The sequence below is a fragment of the Pongo pygmaeus genome, chromosome 14 (genome assembly GCF_028885625.2).
Source record: "Pongo pygmaeus isolate AG05252 chromosome 14, NHGRI_mPonPyg2-v2.0_pri, whole genome shotgun sequence".
NCBI lineage: Eukaryota > Metazoa > Chordata > Mammalia > Primates > Hominidae > Pongo > Pongo pygmaeus.
Genome location: NC_072387.2, coordinates 43,881,345 through 43,903,433, shown reverse-complemented (window position 1 = coordinate 43,903,433; position 22,089 = coordinate 43,881,345). Strand labels below are relative to the sequence as shown.

Sequence of the window (22,089 nt, the reverse complement as noted above, 5' to 3'; positions counted from 1 at the left end):
TGGTAGAATAGCAAGTAGAAAATTAGAGGTATGAAATTCCTTCATATTTAACATATATTTGATAACAGGGATATAACAACAATTAGTATTCAATTCCTATGCTTAGGAAGCTACAAGTATGTTGAAAGAGACAGGCACATTCACACGGCTATAAAACATTAAGTGGTATATCACAGTTAATTTCAATACAGATAACAACAACAAAATATGGGGAAGCAGTGTTGAAAAAGATAAGAGAAAGCCAAGGGATGCTATAGAGAAAGGTGGTATTTGAACTCAGCTATAAATAAGGTGACTATATATTTCTATTTATCCTGCAAATGTGTCTTCACATAACAGCCAGACTGATGTTGTTAAAATATAAATCAGATCATGTTATTCTCCTGTTCAAATCTTTCTTTGCTTTTCATGCTACTTAGGATAAAGTCACAAATCCTTAACGTGATCGAACAGGACTTTAAATCATCTGGCTCATGTTATTCTCCAGCCTCCTCTCAAGCCACTATCCCCAATATTCACTAAGCACCAAACTATCCTCCTTTTTGTTCATTTTGTTTTTTAAGCCCAGAGTCTTTGTAATATTTCTTTTCTGAATGATTTACACGCCACCCTTTGCTAAACACGTGCTACTCATCTTTTTACTTAAACAGAGCTTCTTCAAACAAGTCTTTCCTCACTCCCTAATCTAAAATAAAGCTCCTCTGTTTTATGTGCTCCTTCAAAGTACTTGGCACTTTTCTATCCTATCATTTGCCAAAGCTTTATATCTTTTATTTCCATAATTGTTTTTTTTTTGAGATGGAGTCTTGCTCTGTTGCCCAGGCTGGAGTGCACTGGCACAATCTCGGCTCACTGCAACCTCTGCCTCCCAGGTTCAAGTGATTCTCCTGTTTCAGACTCCTGAGTAGCTGGGATTACAGGCACACGCCACCATGCCCAGCTAATTTTTATATTTTTAGTAGAGACAGGGTTTCACCACATTGGCCAGGCTGATCTTGAACTCCTAACCTCAAAGTAATCTGCCCACCTTGGCCTCCCAAAGTGCTGGGATTACAGGTTTGAGCCACCATGCCTGGCCTATTTCTATAATTATTAATTCAATATCAATCTCTTCTACTAGACTATAAACTCAGTTGGGGAGAAAGTATATCTGTTTTGTACAAATAGGAGCTCAAGAATTATCTGTTGAGGCCAGGTGTGGTGGCTCACTCCTACAACCCCAGTACTGTGGGAGGTCGAGGCGGGCAGATCACTTGAGGTTGGGAGTTCAAGACCAGTCTGGCCAACATGGTGAAACCCCGTCTCTACCAAAAATATAAAAAAATTAGCTGGGTGCGGTGGTGCGTGCCTGTAATCCCAGCTACTCAGGAGGCTGAGGCAAGAGAATTACTTGAACCCAGGAGGCGGAGGTTGCAGTGAGCCAAGATCGTGCCATTGAACTTCAGCCTGGGTAACAGTGTGAGACTCCATCTCAATTAAAAAAAAGAATTATATGTTAATAAAATGAATAAAATCAACATATTACAACTATATATTAGAAGTTAAAGAGTGATTAAGCAGGCAGAAAATATTTTTAAAAGGGTCTTTGCAAAGAGCAGACTAACAGAAAAAAGAAGAGACTACTAACAAGCATTGGATATCTATTATGTCTGACATTATATTAAGCATTTTGCATACAGTATTTCAACTTTTCATATTAATGTAACCCAATTTAGTAGAAACTATTCATCCCATTTTCTGAATGAGAAAAGGTGAGCATCAGGAAGGTAAAATCTTTGCTCAAAAGACATGAAATCAACAAAAATGGCCATAAATGATAGACTGTATAAAGAAAATATGGTACATATACATGATGGAATACTACGCAGCCATAACAAAAAATGATATCCTTTCCTTTGCAGGGACATGGATGGAGTTGGGGCCCATTATCCTTAGCAAACTAACACAGGAACAGAAAACCAAATCCCATGTGTTCTCACTTACAAGTGGGAGCTAAATGATGAGAAAACATGGACACATAGAGGGGAACAACACACACTGGGGCCTACGACAGGGTGGAGGGTAGGAGGAGGGCAAAGATCAGGAAAAATAACCAACAGATACTAGGCTTAATTCCTGGGTGATGAAATCATCTATATAACAAACCCCCACACGTGTTCCTATGTAACAAACCTGCACATGTACCACTGAACTTAAAAGTTAAAACAAAAAAGAGGAAAAACAAAAAAACCTCTTTGCTCGAGATTACACAGCTTACAAATCATACAGCTAGTAAGTAATTGAGCTCTTAATGTTGATTATAAAGCTCAAATTCTATGTGGAAAGATTATTTTATCAAAACCAGCTTACATGCTATCTACACAAGTGCCATGATACATGTGTATGGAAATTTTCATGGATTCATGAATTTTTAAATTATGTGTTGAACAATTATTATATGCAGAGTTCTATGCACTGGGGATACACTAGTAAATGAAAGTCCATGTTATCAGGTAAAAAATACTTAAACACTAAATTATATGCCAAGTGATAGGTGCTATGAAGAAGACTAAAGCTTAGAAAATTTAGGGAGTGATGAAGGGAAAAATGTGGTGTGCAATTTTTGATAGAATGGTCACAGAAATCCACTCTAATGAGGAAACACTTGTGCAAAGACCTATCTGAGTATATCATGCAGAAGGAACAGCATACAAAAGGAGGAAGTGCTTGGCCTGTACACAAAACAGACAGAGGCCAGGGTGGCTGTGGTGGAGTGAGCCATGGGCTGAGAAGATGCATGGCTCACAGGATGTGAGGTCAGACGTAACGGTGAGACACAAGAGATCAAAAGAATAGAGTTCACAGAAGACTGTCAAAAACAGTTTAGAAGTTCAGTAGGATGAACTCCAAACAAAAAATCAACGGTCACTCTACTATGGAAGAATATTTTTCAGTTACTCCTAAGTATGACATAAATATTCTTACATGCACAACTGTATTAATCCCATTGGATTAGCAATGGAAAATATGGCCACACATTTTTCTTGCATTTACAAGTTGAGAGCATTATTCTGTAGTAGAAACATATACTGAATAATATATAGAAGTTGATAATTTATACAAAAGCCAAATCTGTAACATTCACAGAATAACAGCATTCAAAAGCAACTTTTGCTGTTAAAATATTTTCTTGTCTTTTTGAGGAACTTATGACTCCAGTTAGAATATATAAACTTTTCTATGTAACATGTTACTGGATTTGTAAACAACTGTTTTAGAGTGTTGCTGGCTCTAACACTTTGGTTTCATGCAGGGATAAGTACTTTTTGGCATTTAATAAAGTTAAGTAAAATATAAAATTATTCCCAATGGACTAGTTTATTTTCTATTATTCCATGATAGGTGTCGTCATTGAAAAAAGGGCATACACCAAGTGTTTATTCATTAATTTATTCACAAATTTTTTGGTACCTACTATGCATCAGGGCTTATTTTAGGTGCTGGGGATACAATTATGGATAAAAGAGCAACAAATCTATTACATTATGAAGCTTACATGCTACTGGAAAACAAAACAATAAAAATAATATATAAGTAAAATATATGAAATTTAAGTATCAAAGTAATAGATGTTGAAAAGCAGGGAAATGCAATATAAAATATTTGGAGGAAGAGTAAAATTTTAGACAGAGTGGCTAGAGAATGGTTTTTTTTTGAGATGGTATCATTTGGAATTAAGGCCTGAAGAAAACGTAAAAGTTTGCCAAATAAATTTTTTTGGGAAAGCATTTTAAACAGAGCAAACATGACCTGCAAGAAAGAAGCCAGGGTGACTAGAACAAAAAGAACCAAGGGGAGAGTATTGGGAGAGGAGGTTGAAGAGTTAACAAAGACTAAACCATGTAGGGCCTAATAAGTCACTATGAGATCTTATTTTCTCCCTCAGTGAATGCTAAACCTCTGCAGCAAGTGTTCAAAAGAACTTTCTGCAATGACGGAAAGGTTCTGTGATAACTACTATGGTAGCCACCAGCCACATGTGTCTACCGAGTACTTGAAATTTGGTTAGTGCAACTAAGGCATCAAATTTTTAATTAAATTAAATTTTAATTAATTAAATTTGAATAGCCACACATGACTAGTGGTTACAGTCTGGCATAGTACAGCTGTGGAGGTTTCTAAGCACAGGAGCAGAGGGATCTACATTTTAATAAGAGTCACTCAGGCTGTTATGCTGAGAATGGACTTTAGGAGGACAGGGGAAAAATATAAAAAGAAAGACTATATATCATGCTGGTACAATAAGTCAAGTGAAATATAAAAATAATACTATATATCATGCTGGTACAATAAGTCAAGTGAGAATGATGTGGCTTGGACTAAGGTGATACAGGGTAATGGTGAGAAGCAGTCAAAGCTGGATATATTTTGTGGCAGTGTCAGTAAGATTTGCTGAAGGGCTCAATGTGGGATGTGTAAACAGTAGTCAAGGACAGAGCAACATTTATGACCTCGGGAACAGTAAGAATGGAGTTGCCTTTGGCTGAGATGGAGCAAAATATAAGAGAAACTGGTTTGGAAGAAAATATTAGAAGCTCAGTTTTCATATGTTAGGTGTGAGATGACTGTTAGATAATCAAGTAGAAGATGCCAAGTGGGCAGATGAATATACATACAGACCTGGCGACGGGAGAGATCTGGACTTGGAATAATAAATTTTGGAGTTATCAACATATTAGTAGTATTTTTAAATCATGGGACTAGATAAAATTGTCTACAGAGTGAATAAGATAGAAAAGAGAAGAGGTCCAATGACTGAGCCCTATTAGTTAATCAAATACTAAGGAGGATTAAACAGAACAAAATCTATGCTTAAAGGTTTAGAGTTCAGTGACACAGTTAGTAAATGATCATAAAAAATTGTGTTTTTTTTTTTTCAGATAGTTGGAAGTAGAAATTAACATGCAGGAAAGAAGACACCTGCTCTTCTGTGGGTTCAGGCCACGCTTTCTGTCAGTCTAATGAGATGTCAGAAAGGTTGTTGACCAGCTAGCACAGGACGCACCTGACATGTTACCACATGACTGCTGCTATGGAGGTCACTGTCCTTTAGCTGTATTCTAATTACATAAGGAAATAATTAAAACCCAAACCATGTACTGCTTTATACAGCTAGGGCAATATCCTGAATCATACCAGCTGCGTTAGTAGCAATATAACGTTAGAGTCCTGACTACATATAAGTAAGTATTACTAGATAAACCCAATTCAGCTAACACAAAAAGGGAGACAAGGTCTGTAGATGGGTAAAATGCTCAGGTTATTGTTAGTGTGTTTAATGGTTAAATTTTATGTCAACTTGGCTAGGCTATAATGCCCAGTTGTTTGGTCAAACATTAGTCTAACTGTTGCTGTGGAGGTATTTTGTAGATATGATTAACATCTACAGTCAGTTAACTTTAAGTAAAGGATATTACCCTCAAGAATGGGGGAAAGGCTCATCCAATCAACCGAAGGCCTGAGCAAAAGCTGAGGTTTCCCGGAGAAGAAGAAATTCTGCCTCAAGACTGTAACACAGAAATCTTGCCGGGGTTTCTAGCCTGCCAGCCTGTCCTACAGATTTCAGACTTACCAGCTCCCATGATTGTATGAATAAATTCCTTAAAATAAATTTAGTTAATGAATATAAATATCTCTGGAGCATCCTGACTGATAAAATCTGCCTCTATTTGTACAAGCAGTGTGATACTATGTAAGTTTTATTTAACCTCTTTCAGCTTTAGGTTCTTCCTGGTAAAATGGAGAATACCTCAATGTCACCCTTAATAAAAATGTTCAAGGATAAAGGAAATAATCCATGTAAAGTTCTTAGTATGGTCCCTCGCACACAACAAATAATAAATGTTAGCGGTCATGGATTATTGCTATTATTATGATAAATATTAAGTCTTGACTATTTTAAAGACATATGTTATAATTTTACCTTAAATCCAAAAATAATAAAGTTTTAAAAAATCCATCTTACACTCATAATCCCAGGAAGTTGGTTAAATACCATCCTACTCATATTCTAGGTGTTTTTCTCTAACAGAATCTTTTTTTTTTTTGAGACAAAGTCTCACTCTGTCACCCAGGCTGGAGTTCTGTAGCACAATCTCGGCTCACTGCAACCTCTGCCTCCTGGGTTCAAGCAATTCTTGTGCCTCAGCCTCCTGAGTAGCTAGGATTACAGGCGCCCGCCACCACGCCTGGCTAACTTTTGTATTTTAGTAGAGACGTGGTTTCACCATGTTGGCCAGGCTGGTCTCAAATTCCTGACCTCAGGTGATCCACCCGCCTCGGCCTCCCGAAGTGCTGGGATTACAGGGGTGAGCCACCGCACCAGGTCAACAGAATCATTTTTACCAAAGCTCTTCTTAGTAGTATCCCATTTACATTTCACCAGCCAACTCTGTCAAACAGATTTAATAAACTCTGCCAGAGATTTAATAAAAACATTTAGTGAGGTCAAATAAAATAAAAATATAAAAAGGAAGAATATCAGCAATCTAAATATAGTGACCTGTTTCACTTCTAGTTTTCCAGAAAACTTCATTGTACAGATAACAACAACAACAACAACAACAAAAATAATGGTATGTCCACAAAACTTCAGGGAGAGCATTTGTGATTTATAAACAACCAAATTTTGGTTTTAGTTGTACTGTATTATCATAAACAATCATATTTGAGATGAAAATCTTCCCTTGGTAAGACTGAAGAGAAAATTATGAAAGAAAACTTTTTAAAAGAACATATTACTTCTCTGTAGTATATGCTTACATATGCTTCTGGATAAAAAAGAATGATATAAATTTAATAAGTAGGAAGAGTTGACTCTAAAAGATAACTTTTTTAAAAAGAGCCACTTCTTATACCTAAACATCCATGTTACATATGAGAGACAGTAGACTAAAATACTTGCCTAACCATATTTTGTATTATGTTGCATATTATTATAAAGTAGAAATAACTTCCACTGTAGCTACTATAAAAAGTTTAGATTTTCCCTTAAACTCTTCTGATGAAGAATTATTAAAAATTTCAGGAAAATTTTCAAGTAATTTTTTATATTTTAAATTATATTTTCTAAATGACTTAAATTTGTAGCCATATTTTTATTACCAACTATTATAATTAACCTATGAATTATTATTTACTCGAATTTATTATAACTCACCTATGAGAAACTGCTCCCCAAGCACCATGTTTATTTGTGAGAATATTGAGAATCTTCTGTTTCAGCTGATTTGCTGTTACATGATCTCGATGTTTAGCAGCACTGATAAGATGGTCACACATCTTTTCTTCCTCTCTTCTATCAGCAGCATATTGGGCACACTGTGACTATAAAGAAATACAAACAATGCATAATAATAAACTTTTTACTGCATATAAGTAAGGATGATATACATTTAAGTTTAAAGGGTAACAGGAATTCAATTTTTTAAAACTCAAATAATGTAATCTTTTGATATTTTGTTCTAAAGAATACATATAGTCACCTTTCAAATATAAAAATGTGCTCTTTCTAAAATATATGTAAAATAATTTGAATAATATTGAAGTAATTAAAGACTCATGGTTTCTTCCAATTCTGAGAATCTAATTTTCATGTATTTTAGAAGCACAAATACTTACTATAAATGTAAACCTACTTGTTTATCAAGCCAATATAGTATATCTCACTTAAAATAAGAGGTATGTTCCTGATAATTACATATGAATCAAAAATCTGTCATTTAATTTATAGTTTTCCATTTCATGAATGGTAATGTGATTTAGAAGAAAATGTAGTCATTTAGGAATTCAGTAGACCTGGATTTTAATTCACAAAATATGCAAACTCCATATATTTTAATGTACTCAGTTTCATATTTGTAAACGAGGAGTTGAGACAAGATTTTTTTCTACGATCCCTCCACATTCTTAAAATGTAATGTGTTCAAACGGTTTCATGAGAACTACTACCTTATTCTTACCTCCCTTTTCCGATAATTATCAGTTGTCATGTCAGCTATCTGACATGTATTCATTCTTATATTTGTTAGCAACACTGCTATCAATGGATCATTTGTTGTATTAAAAATATTTAACATAAACATGAAGAGAAATATTTCTTTAATTATAAATTTGATTCTTTTTATTGCAGTTTTTATACAGAAAACTACAATAAATATACAGAGTGGTGTGACTATAACTTTTAACATTAATAAACGTGTAATACAAGTAATATAACTAGGAAGAAAAAAGTCTCATACATCTGATAAAATAAATAGACCTAGTTCACATTCATCATTACTATGCAAAAATCTATTTCATGGAAGGTACTTGAACATATTCCTCCCATTTATCTATTGATATACACTACTACCACAAGTAATCTCTTCTGGAGAAATAACCCTACAGTAATCTAAGAAGGATTAATTCATTTTCCAATTTATCTTTTTGTACAGGGAATCACCAATTAGTACAATGATCTGCCTCAGTAATGAGGTTAATATTTCATTAGCTCATTGGAGAGTAAAATTAAATTTTCATTTTTCTTCGTTAACAATTACAGTAGTTAACTAAAAAAACTTAACTGTGAAGTACCCATCTAAAATCAAATATACTTTTCTTCCTAATTATAGGCTGATATGGGGGATAGAAAAATTCCTCAAAAAGTTCTAGCAAAGTGTCATGACTTGTAAAATCTTTTACATTTAAAAGGGATATCTTTGTGTAAACTACACACACACACACACACACAAACACACACATATCAATAGCTCTAACCCAAAAAGGAGAGATATAAACATCTCAGGTTAAAAAAATAAGGTACAATCATGAAATAACATTGGCAATATAATCAAAATTACATTTACATTAATATTATATTTTATGTATATAAAATCTAAAAAACACTAAGTCTTCATGTCTCCTTGGAAACCTCTTATCACCTTGGGAAGATGACCCACAACGAGAGTAATCTCATTCCTAAGAGTGAAAAATTGGTGTGTGTCGGGTGAGGGATAAAAATATTGTTATTTCAGTACATAAAACACAAATGTATGTAAGTACAAAAACAGATACACAGCCTATGGGTGGTATTATAAAATTTCTCTGGGATGAGAGGCCAATTAGGCAAAATGTCTAAAAGGACTCCTTAGGGAATCAATAACAACAACAAAAAAGGTTGAGAAACACTGCCCTTGGCTTAATGTCACCTTGGTTAAATGTGTTAAAGCTCATAACTAATATCTAGCCACTTGAAAATCTATTTTAAATGTTTTCACATGACAAATATTGATCTGCTTATATCCTCACAAAATATCTTGATTTTCTTAGTGGAAATACAAGAGACTCAAAACTGATCCTGCAGGGAATTCAGTTGAGATTCCAAATCTTATTTACTAATACGAAACTTCACTTTGATAAACACTTAAAGATCACTATACTTTTATCAAAGTTTAAAATATCTGGTATCTTTTTCAGAATACGGTTGTTGCAATTTCACAAGACAAGTGGCTGCTTGTCTTGTGCCTCTTCTGACCAAATGAAGCAGAGGTCATGTGTTTGAAAGCAACAGCGGCTATTTTCCTGTCTCATGCTTTTCAGCCAGCTAGGTCAGAGATCACTAGACCTAGTCTATCAACTTGTATGACTCACAGAGCTGCTTAACTGAGATAAAAACCTCATCAAAACTAGAATTGTGGGCTCTGATTTCTAGCTACACCATACTTGTTAGCCTGTTGTATCAGGAGAATAAATTGGTGGGTCATTTATTACTTTCAAGTCCAACTAAGCCAAACACCAGGGCACATAAATATTTCTGGGACGTATTTTGTCTTGTAAATGGAATAAACTGAAATAATAAATAAGTGTTATGTATAAAACATAGAAATTGAAAGATTTTTTTGAATCTTATATGAGTTTATTCATATAACTGTATCATATACTCATATCTACCTACTGGTGTGTAAATCTCTGCTAGCTTAAAATAACTAAAATTGTTGCATTATAAATTATTTTTTGCATTTACTCTCGAGTAGATTAGACTAACTTCAGTCTACCAAATGGTTAGGCATATATAGGGCGGAAGGAATGTTTTCATGCTGTAAATGGGGTGAAAATAAATTCGTACTCTGTGTTTGACATTTACTAATGCTTTTAAAAAACAGGAACAGAAATGCTTTCGGTGAAATTTTCCTTTTAAAAAAACCTTCTTATGTAAGGTCACAGATAGGTGATTTTTGGCTTATAATAGGCAGAATTTAGTCTACTCCCAAAACGTTACCTCAAACTCTGCATGTTTATGTACATCCTCGGCTCTTTGTCTGTTCAAAATAAACTCAGCTTCATTTGCAACACGAACTATATGGTCCTTCATAGCATGGCACAGTAATCTAAAAAGAAAAATACCTTTAGAAATATTATTCTTAATAGCTTTGGTTAGTTCAATTTTTTTCAATAATCAGATTTCAGTACTTCAAATATATATGTTTTAGATAAAGCTAGATATAAAATTAATATATTTTAAATTATGATTCAATAGAATGTGAAATACAGAAAGATGTCATGAAACTGTTGCACCAATTCCTCTGTTAAATAGTGTGTCTTGTGAATCAGCAATTCAGTTAATTCAATTAAGATAGGTTACTCAAAAATAAAAAATTTCGGTTGGAGTGTTTTCAAATGGTTATGCAACAGAAGTCACTATCTTAGAGGTAATTTTTCACAGATAAGTTCAATGACCATACTTTAGGAAATCAATAGACTAGATTCTTACTTTATTTTTATTTTTTTATATTGTACCTCAAAATTTTTAAAAATATAGGATACCCAGTTAAATTTGAATTTCAGATAAACCATGTAGATTCTTACTTTAAATAATGCAGATGATGGGACTAAATGACATCTAAAATTCTTTTAAATGCTGAGATTCCAAATTCTAATATGGAACTACAGTTAAAGTTCAACCATAGAGCCGACTTTTTTAACTACAGAAGTTACTTATTTAGAAGATTCGGATTATTTTAAAAATGTGTAGTGACATTTTACAGTGAAAAGCCTCTCACTATGTCCCCTAGTCACCAAATTTTCAACCTCAGCAGGTACCCACTGTTGTGCCTGGGTGTGTTTCAGAGACTTCTAAAATATATAAATAAAAACACAAATATATTCTTTTCCCACACTTCCTAACACTGATAATTATTAGTACATTATACAGTCTGTTCTTTACCCAGCTTTTCTCAAATAGAAATGTATCTTGGAGATCTTTTCACATGTACACACAGGGAGCTTCTTCTAACTTCTTTTATAACATGTGGCAGAGATTACTTCCAAAGATGGCTGCAACAACATTTCCCATCCCACATGCTCTTTTGCAGTGTAACTTCGTCATCAAAAAATGGAGACTTTTTCTACTCCTTGTCGATCTGAGCTTGCCCTGTGACTTCCTGCGAGCCACAGAATACAGCAGAAGTGATGCTATGTGACTCCTGAGGCTAGGACATAAGATGTCCGGCAGCTTTTAATTTTTTTTGAACTCTCTCTTCTAGAGTCTATTGCTCCCCTGAGAGAAGCCTACATCACATGGAGCACGCTGAAGAGCAAAGAATTGCTCGGGCTCTCAGGCCTAGATGAGGTCTCAGCCCAAAGTAAGTCACATTCAGGACAATGCAGACCCAGGCAACTCCACATGGAGCCAGAGAGAACTGCTTAGCTGAGCCCAGGCAATGAGAATCATGAGAAAGAAAAAAACTGATTACTGGTTTAAGCCACATGATGTTGATGATGATGGAGGAGATGGAGGAGGAAGAGGAGGAGGAGGAAGAGGAGGGGAAGATAATATTGATTATAATAACTGATATCATTTTGTTTTTCACTGTGTCAATTAAAAACAATGATTTGGCCTTTTTGTGCCTTCTTCAATTTCTTTTTTGCAATAAGTAATTACTGCATATTAAAAAAATAATATTTAAAAGGCTACCTTCAAGTCTTTCTGGGTTTTCCTTAAAGGACAAGCTTAAGAAGTGGTTTCAGTTCCTTTATCTATGTCCTTTTTAAATTTCATTCTAATCCTCATATTCCTTCATTGTCCAGTTTTTCTTTCCGGGGATTTTAATCAGGAGTACTATTTCAATAACAGCATTACTTATTTTCACTGCTCATTAATGAAATATATCAACTTTTTTTTGCTCAAGTTTTCATAAATATAAATCAGATGGGAATAGGTTTAACTTGTTTTAATTTCTGTACTTACTAAATACTAAGTCCTAGTAATTCCTCCTATATTCTTCACTATATCATGTCTACCTGTGGCAAACTTTCTTCTTTACTGATACATAAATATAAGCAGAAGAAACAAAATATCATTATGTATTCTGATATTTCTAATTTATTATTTAAATATAATTTTAAAAGCCTACGTATGTCTTTGAGGTGAGTGTGACTATATTGGATTTATTTGTTCTTTCTAATATCAAGGCTGAATTACAAAACATGAAGTTTTAATATCTTTCCACCAAATTACTTGAGTATCTTTGTGGCATCTTCCATAAAAATCGACAGGTGAATGGTTCCTTTATTTTAGGGTGGTAATGTAAATATTGAGCAACACTGAATTCAAGACAGTTCTCAGTAGAAATCCGTCTAAAATCCATGTCTGCTCAGATATAGATTTAATCACTCCTTGATGAGATTTAGGTTAAATAACTACTCTGTCACTCTAGGACCAGTGGGAATGGTTCTGACAGTATGACAGCGGCACCAGTAAAATCTTGCATAGCAGCAGGATAGCTGCAGATATTTCCTAGAAGCATGGAGCAGCAACGTCTCCAATCTGTTGAGGGGGACACAGACACATTCTAATGGGAAAGTTGTCTAGTTTTCAGTCTAAAAGTTAACCACAACACAAATGATTAAAAGAATACAAAGGTTATGGAAATCTGTTAGATGTGACAATACTTAGGAAAAAAAGATAAAAACTCCTCTGTAAATGACGTTGGAGGGCAAACAAACATACAGTCTTAATCACTGAGGGAAATGGAAAATTAAAAGAAGCTAAAAAAGAATATCATGTAAACTGATTATTAACTTTTGATCATATTATCAGCCTACATTTTGTAGAGAGGCTTCAAAAGAGAGAAGGGATGTGATATTAGAATATTCCATTCAATGGCTTTGTCTAGTGCATGCTGAAGGCTGAAGAAAGCCAGGAAGAAATCTAATATGTGCAAATCAGTGCAGATTACAAAACTTAAATAGATTAACAGGAGACAGCAGGAAGGGAAGGGCACATGGTCTGGCTGGTTAATACATATCATTCCCAGGAGCAAAGCAGTGGATTAGAAAAGCAAAGCAGCATGGCTGGGGGGTGGAGGCTTTGTAACAAAAGACTCCTGTCCTCAGACACACCAAAGAAATTGTATCAGTTTTTCAAAGTCTGTTCCCCTATCTTGGGCACTTATGATTTCTGCCAACTGATCTATGCTGTTTTATTTACACGAGGAGAAGGTATCTTTCCATGGCTCTTGCCACCATTCTGAATGACACCATTACCCACAATTACCAAACATTGATCACAGCAGCTCACAGTTATTTGATTAACTCAAAAGATCTTCAAGTCTCCCTTACTTCAGCAAAGAAATCCAATGGCCATAAGTAGCTTCATTTCACGTCTTTATGCTTTAAGTCTACTCTCAGATCATGATCTCCTATCCTTGCTGCTCTCTTTCCTCTTCTGCTTAAAAATTCACTTCCTTTTGCATCCATCTGGGATCCCACAATTCCATGTTTTAACCACTCTCTTGCCAACACCTTCACTTAATTCCTGATCTACCTGCTGCACTGGAGTTAAAGATGTGTGACCCTGGGTTAACACACTGGTCTCCTTTCTCAGTCTTACATCTAGACTGCTAAGGAAAGTAACAAAATGAATTTTCACTGAGGATAAAATCTATATTTTTTCACAGTCAAGTTGTTTTTAACTCAGGTTTTGAGAGGCGACACGAATGTCTTTACTATCCTAAGCTCACTCACTTAAAGATAATAGTATATGTAAATATATAAATAAATAAATAAACCACTCTGCTGCACTTGGTGTTTATCAGTCTCTTGCTTCTTTAACAAATTATTTTATCTCACATATGTATATATGCCAAAGCAATATGTTGTTCAGATTGCTTGTGAGTTTTACAAATAAAGCTGCAGGTTTTCTGTAGATATTGTTTTTTAAATTAAAATAGTTCAATATTCTCTTCTATTCCTAATTTGCTAAGAGTATTCTTTCTAATCATGAACGTTACTGACCTTTACTAGATGTCTGCACCTACTAAGATGATCATAAAAGTTTTCACTTTTAATGTGATAAATGAATGACATTTTTAGAAATTTTTAAAATGATGAACAACTCCTGCATCCATGGGATAAATTTCCCTCATCACCGTCTTCCAGTTTGCCCCACATACACATGTTATCTTTTCATACACAGTTGAATTGAGTTCTGCTAATATTTTAATTAGAACTTACAGATCTATATTCATAAGGGAGATTGGCGTGTGATTTTCCTTTCTCCCACACATCTTATTTGCTCTTATAATTAAGATTACACAGTCCTCAATGAACGATCTGGATCATTCCGTGTCTGTGATCTCCAGGAGTTTGTGTAAGTTTGGAACAGAGTTTTACTTGAACATTTGGTAGATTATTTCTGTAAACTATTTGGGCTTAGAGTTTTCTCTACAGGAAGAAATTTTACTGATTAATTTCCTTTCATACTTAAAGAACTATTTAGGGTTTTGTTTCTTCTTTTTCAGTTATAGGAAGCTGTATATTTTCTAGGAGATTGCTCATTTCATTTAAATTTGTAATTTTAATGGCATAAGGTTTTGATAGCACTCTCATTTTCTTTTCTAATTAGTTTTGGCTATAATTATGTCTCCTTTTCATTCTGTATGTTCACTATTTGTGTTGTTTTATTTTGTTCTTAATCTTAGAAGAGTTTGCTCATTTATTATTATTAGTTAATGAATAAACATTTATCTTTGTTAATCTTCTCCACTGTATCTTATTTTTCTATTTTGCTGATTTCTGTTAGACTTCCTTATTATTAGCTTTCTTCTACTTTTCTATTTTGCTGATTTCTGTTAGACTTCTTTATTATTAGCTTTCTTCTACTTTGTGAAGGGGTTCTGTTATTTTTCTAACTTGGACATATTTTTTTTGCAGTTAGAGATTTAGTTCATTAATTTTAGGCTTTTCTCTCAAGTAATAAGCTTTTACGCAAATAGATTTATCTTCAAGTTTCATTTTCCTTACATTCTACAAGTTTTTGTATTTAGTATATCTATTATTGTTTAGTCTAAATGCTTTTTATGTTTGAAATATAAGTTATTTAAGTGTTCAAAATTCTTCAGCAGTAATGAGAATATTTTAATATAAATTTTTTGTTCTTGCCTTCAAATATAAATTTACACTGGTCAGATATCATGGTATTGATAACACTAATTCTTAAAATCTGATAAGACTTGTGTTATGATCTAACTATGTCAGCAGTTCCCAACCTTTTTGGCACCAGGGACTAGTTTCATGGAAGAAAATTTTTCCACGGGCCAGTGTGGGTGGAAGGGGATGGTTTCGAGATGATTCAAGCACATTACATTTATTGTGTACTTTATTCCTATTATTATTACATTGTAATATATAATGAAATAATTATACAACTCACCATAATGTAGAATCAGTGGGAGCCCTGAGCTTGTTTTCCTGTGACTAGATGTTCCCATCTGGGAGTGATGGGAGATGGTGACAGATTATCAGCCATTAGATTCTCATAAGGAGCATGCAACCTAGATCCCTTGCATGCACAGTTCACAGTAGGGTCCATGCTCCTGTGATAATCTAATGCTGCCACTGATCTGACAGGAGGCGGAGCTCAGGCGGTGATGCCAGCAAAGGGAAGTGGCTATAAATATAGATGAAGCTTTGCTCTCTTGCTAGTCATTTACCCGCTACTGTGCTGCCTGGTTCCTAACAGGCCAAGGACTGGTACTAGTCTGTGGCCCGGGGATTGGGGACCCCTGAACCATGTGATCAGATTTTACACATGTTACATGTTTGCTTGAGAATAATATGTATTCTCTATGATTGGGTGAAAAGTTGTATGTATCAATAGTATCAAATGCTAATTATGTTATTCAAATCTTGTATATATTCACTGAATTTTTTTGTCTCCCGGATATTTTGATAACTGAGATAGGAGTGTTGAAATCTTCCACTAAGATGGCAGATTTAGTGGAATCTGCCTTTAGTAAATGGAACTCACCTGGAGTTTTAATCTTATCTGAGAAATTTGGTTTTTAACTGGAAATCATAGTCCTTTTATATTTATTGTGCTTATTGATATATAATGTATTTAATTCCAGCCCAATACTTTAAAAATCTTCCATTGGTCCCAGTTTTTTAACGCTTTTTATTGGGGTGGGGAGGGGTTGGGGATAGAAACTTTAGTTTTGATTCCATCCTTTTCCTCCCTACTGATTGGAAACGTATTTATTCTATTCATTGCTATGCTTGGGCTTTTACCAGGTATAGTTAACTTAAATAAGTATGAAGTTAAATAATATCATAAGCCTCTTCTACAACAATATTATGTAATAATACCTTCTAACTTACAAGCTATTGCCCAGTATTGTCCAGTTCAAACTCACATATTACATATCATTAGCCCTTTATAAAGACAATTTCTATGTAGATGTACACACATTTACAAATTTGTTTGCATACTTTTCTCCTTGTATAGTTTTGTCATTATGAGATTTTCTTATTTTATCCTGACATGCATACATTGTAAGTTTCTTAGTTGCTGTTCTCTCAGGGATAAACTAAAATTATGGCTATCGCTAGATGTTCACTTCATGCTAATTTTTAAAAAGTATTTTTAAAATTGAGATATATTTCACATAACAAAATCCTCTCCATTTAAAAATGTACACTTTAGTGGTTTTTAGTATACTCACTATCTTGTGCAACCACGAACTATATAAGTCTAGATCCTTTTTATCATTCTGCAAAAATCCTTACACTTATTAGTAGCTAGTCTCAATTTCCTCTTTCTCCTTTCTTCTGGTAAGTACTACTCTACATTCTGTTTCTATGGATTTTCCTATTCTAGACATTTCATTTAAATGGAATCATACAATATGTGTCTGGCTTCTTTCAGGTAGCACACTATTTTTCAGGTTCATCCACATCAAGTATGAGTGCCTTATTCCTTTTTATTGGTGAATAATATCCCATTTTATGCATATATCATAGTTTGTTTACCAACTCACCAGGTGATGAACATTTGGGTTGTTTCCACTTACAGGCAATTAGGAATTATGCTATTATGAATAGTTTTTTGTGAACACATGTTTTCAATTCTCTTGAGGATGTATCTACAGATGAAATTGCTGGGTCATATGGTAACTCTATGTTTAACTTGTCGAGTAACAGCCAAACTGTTTTCCACAGTGGCTGTACTATTTTACATTCTCACCAACAAAGTGTGAGGGTTCCAATTTCTGTGAATCCTGGCCAACACTTGTTATTGTCTGTTTTAAACATTATAGCCATTCTAGTGAATATGAAGTGGTATCTTATTGTGGTTTTCATTTGCATTTCTGAGAATCTTTTCACGTGTTCATTGGCCATCTGTATATCTTCTTTGGAGAAATGTCTACTTATATCTTCCACTCATTTTTAAATTGGGCCATTTGTCTTTTTATCATTGAGTTGGAAGTGTTACTTTTATATTCTGGAGATTAGACTCTTATTAGACACATGATTTGAAAACATTGATTTCAATTCTGCTGTCATATTTTCACTATCTTGTAAATGAATGTCTTTTGACACACACAAGTTTTAAATTTTGATGACTATCAATTTACTTTTTTTTTGCATGTCCTTTTGGTGTCATATCTATGAAAACCATTGGGTAATTCAGGGTCATGAAGATTTTTAACTATGTTTCCTTCTAATAGTTATAGTTCTCACATTTGGGTCTTTCATGCATTTTGAATTAATTTTTTCATAGGGTGTAAGGTTGGAGACTAGATTTGTTCCTTGGCCTGTTGATATCCAGTTGTTCCAGCACCATTGTTGAAATGACTGTCCTTTCAACAATGGTAAGGACAGTCATTTTGAAAAGTCTTGGCAACCTTGTTGAAAATAAATTGACCATAAGTATATGGGTTTCTTTGTGGACTCTCAATTCTATTAAATTTCTCTGTAAGACAATCTTTATCTAGTAGCACACTGTTTTGATCACTGTAGCTTTGTGTTAAGTTTTGAAGTTAAGAAGTATAAGTCCTCCAAATTTATTCTTTTAATACAGGTTTGGTTATCCTATGTCTCTTGCAATTCCATATTATTTTAGAATCAGCTTCTCCATTTCTGAAAACAGCTAAAATTTTGATAGAATGCATTGACCTTATATATAAATATGAAAAGTACTGTTATCTTAAAATTATTAACTTTTCCAATCCATTAAAACCTGGGAGGTATTTCCACTTATTTATACTCTCTTTAATTTCTTTCAACAATGTTTGAAAGAAATTCAACAATGTTGTGGTTTCTGATGGACAAGTGTTGACATTCTTTGGCTAAATTTATTCCTTTTTTAAAAAAAGTTTAATTGTAATAAAATACATATAATACAAAATTTACAGCATTTAATTGTACAGTTCAGTGGTACTAAACACATTTTCAATGTTTTGCTACTGTCACTAATATCCATTAACAGAACTTGTTTCATTTGGAAAAATCTAAATTCTTTACCTATTTAGAAATATTAATAAGTCCCCATTACCTGCTCCTCCATCCTCAGCCCTTGGCCACCATCATCCCACTTTGTCTCTGTTTCACTACTCTAGGTACCCCATATAAGTGGAATCATGAGGTATTTGTCCTTTCATTACTGGCTTATCTTATTTAGCATCCATGTTGTAGAATGTGTTAGAATTTCATTCGTTTTTTTTTTTTTTTTTTTTTTTTTAAAATATAATCATAATTTTATTTGCAAATAAATATATATGTTACCAAAGTAGCTAGCTATATAGTTTAAAGAAATATGCTGTATATGGCTGGGCATGGTGGCTCACCCCTATAATCCCAGCACTTTGGGAGGCCAAGGCGGGTGGATAACGAGGTCAATAGATTGAGACCATCCTGGCCAACATGGTGAAACCCTGTCTCTACTAAAATTACAAAAATTAGCTAGGCTTGGTGCCATGTGCCTGTAATCCCAGCTACTCGGGAGGCTGAGGCAGGAGAATTGCTTGAACCTGGGAGGTAGAGGTTGCAGTGAGCCAAGATTGTGCCATTGTACTCCACCTGGCGACGGAGCAAGACTCCATCTCAAAAAAAAAAAAAAAAAAAAAAGAAAGAAAGAAATATGCTGTATTACATTGACCACGCATACCTATTATTACCCACAAGGCACAAACTCCTACAAGTTGTTCAGGTTTCAGGCTAAACTGTAAAACTAAAGTCAGCTGATTGATAATTTTTTTTTTTTTCTTTTATTGTAATTATTATTATTATTATTATTATTATACTTTAGGTTTTATGGTACATGTGCCCAATGTGCAGGTAAGTTACATATGTATACATGTGCCATGCTGGTGCACTGCACCCACCAACTCGTCATCTAGCATTAGGTATATCTCCCAATGTTATCCCTCCCCCCTCCCCCCAACCCACAACAGTCCCTGAATTGTGATGTTCCCCTTCCTGTGTCCATGTGTTCTCATTGTTCAATTCCCACCTATGAGTGAGAATATGCGGTGTTTGGTTTTTTGTTCTTGCGATAGTTTACTGAGAATGATGATTTCCAATTTCATCCATGTCCCTACAAAGGACATGAACTCATCATTTCTAGGCAATACCATTCAGGACATAGGCATGGGCAAGGACTTCATGTCTAAAACACCAAAAGCAATGGCAACAAAAGCCAAAATTGACAAATGGGATCTAATTAAACTAAAGAGCTTCTGCACAGCAAAGGAAACTACCATCAGAGTGAACAGGCAACCTACAAAATGGGAGAAAATTTTCGCAACCTACTCATCTGACAAAGGGCTAATATCCAGAATCTACAATGAACTCCAACAAATTTACAAGAAAAAAACAAACAACTTCATTCGTTTTTAAGGCTGAATAATATCCCATTGTATGTATAAGGAGCTCTGTTTACGCTTCACTTGTCAATGGGCATTTTGGTTGCTTTAACCTTTTAAGTACTGCAAATAACGCAGCTATGAACATAGGTGCACAAATACTACTTAGAGTCCCTACTTTTAAATCTTTTGGCAACATAAGCAGCAGTGGAATGGCTGGATAATACGGCAATTCTATTTTTAAATTTCTTAGGATCTGCAATACTGTTTTCCATAGTGACTACTCCAATTTACCATCCCACCAACAATGTACAAGTGTTTCAGTTTCTCCATGTCCTTACTAACACTGATTATTTTCTAATTTTTTGATAGTGCCTAATATGGTTTGGATCTGTGTTCCCACCCAAATTGTATGTCAAAGTGTAATTTCCAATGGTGGAGGTGGGGCTTGGTGGGAAGTGACTGGATCATGGTGGTGGTTTCTCATGAATGGTTTAGAAATACCCCTTGCTGCTGTTCTCATGATAAGAGTGTGAGATCTCATGAACTTTGGTTGTTAAAAGTGTGTAACACCTCCCCCCTCTCTCCTGCTCCTGCTTCTGCCATGTAAGACATGCCTGACCCCACTTCACCTTCCGCCATGATTGTTTGTTTCCTGAGGCCTCCCAGAAGCCAAGCAGATGTCAGCATTATGCTTCCTTTACAGCCTGCAGAAGAGCCAATTAAACCTCTTTTCTTTATAAATTACCCAGTCTCAGGTATTTCTTTATAGCAATGCAAGAATAGACTACTACAGTGCCCATCCAAATGGTTATACAGTGGTATCTCATTGTACTTTTGATTTGCATTTCCACAATGACTACTGATGTTGAGCATTACTTAATATCATTGTTACATTTTATTATTTTTGACTTTATTGTTAATGGAACCATCTTCTTAATTTTATTTTCAGATGGTTCATTGCTAGTGTATAGAAATGCAATTGATCTTTGTATATTGATCTCATATCCTGCCATTTTGCTGAATTTGTTTATTAGCTCTAACAGATCCTTTTTTTTTTGGGAGTTTCTTTAAGGGTTTCTATATATAAGTCCTACCTTCTACAAATAGAGAGTTTTATTTCTTCGTTTTCAATTTAGACAGTTTTTATTTTGTTTTCTTAATTAACTACCCTAGCTAGAACCTGCAGTATAATGTTGAATAGCACTAGTATTAGTGGGCATTGTTGTCTTCTTCCCTTAGGGTGAATACATTCAGTCTTTCATAAATAAGCATGACTTCATTGCGGGGTTCTTTGGTTTGTTTTGTTTTGTAAATCTCACTTATCAGGCTGAGAAAGCTTCCCTCCATTCCTAATATGTTGAGTATTTTTATCATTAAACAGTATTAAATTTTGTCAAATGATTTTATCTATTAAGATGTGATCATGTGTTTTTCTCCCAGTCATTTCAGCAATATGGTGTATTACGCTGATTGATTTTCATGTGTTAAACCAACTATAAATTCCTGGAATAAATCCCATTTAATCAAGGTATATAATCCTTTCTTACATATTGCTGAAGTAGATCTTCCAGTATTTTGTTCAGGATTTTTGCATCCATAGTCATAAGATTTGTAGTTTTATTAACCTTTATTTAATAGCGTGGTAGATACCGGTTTGTTACTTTTCAAACGACTTTATCTGGGTTTGGTATCATTCAGGGTAATAATCGCATCATAAAATGAGTTAGTGTTTCATCCTCTTCTGTGTTTTGGGAGAGTTTGAGAAGGACTGCTGTTGATTCTCTTTCATCTCAAATGTTTGATAGCATTACCAGGGAAAACATCTGGTAATGAATTTTTCTTTGTTGGAAGTTTTGCTAAATTACTAACTCAAACTCCTTACTGTTACAGCAATATTCAGATTTTCTGTTTCATATTCAGTCAG

General features: G+C 34.3%; 1 protein-coding gene across 8 annotated transcripts in view; it reads right to left on the bottom strand.

The window, feature by feature from the left end:
* NBEA (neurobeachin) overlaps positions 1-22,089 on the bottom strand; it is a 754,643-nt gene that overhangs the window by 322,900 nt on the left and 409,654 nt on the right. For all 8 annotated transcript variants that reach the window (XM_054446222.2, XM_063650755.1, XM_063650757.1 and 5 more), the window contains 2 exons: positions 10,298-10,406; positions 7,199-7,365 (listed from right to left, as the gene is read on the bottom strand). In XM_054446222.2, coding sequence (XP_054302197.1) covers positions 7,199-7,365; positions 10,298-10,406 — 276 coding nt within the window. The remainder of the gene's footprint in view (positions 1-7,198; positions 7,366-10,297; positions 10,407-22,089) is intronic.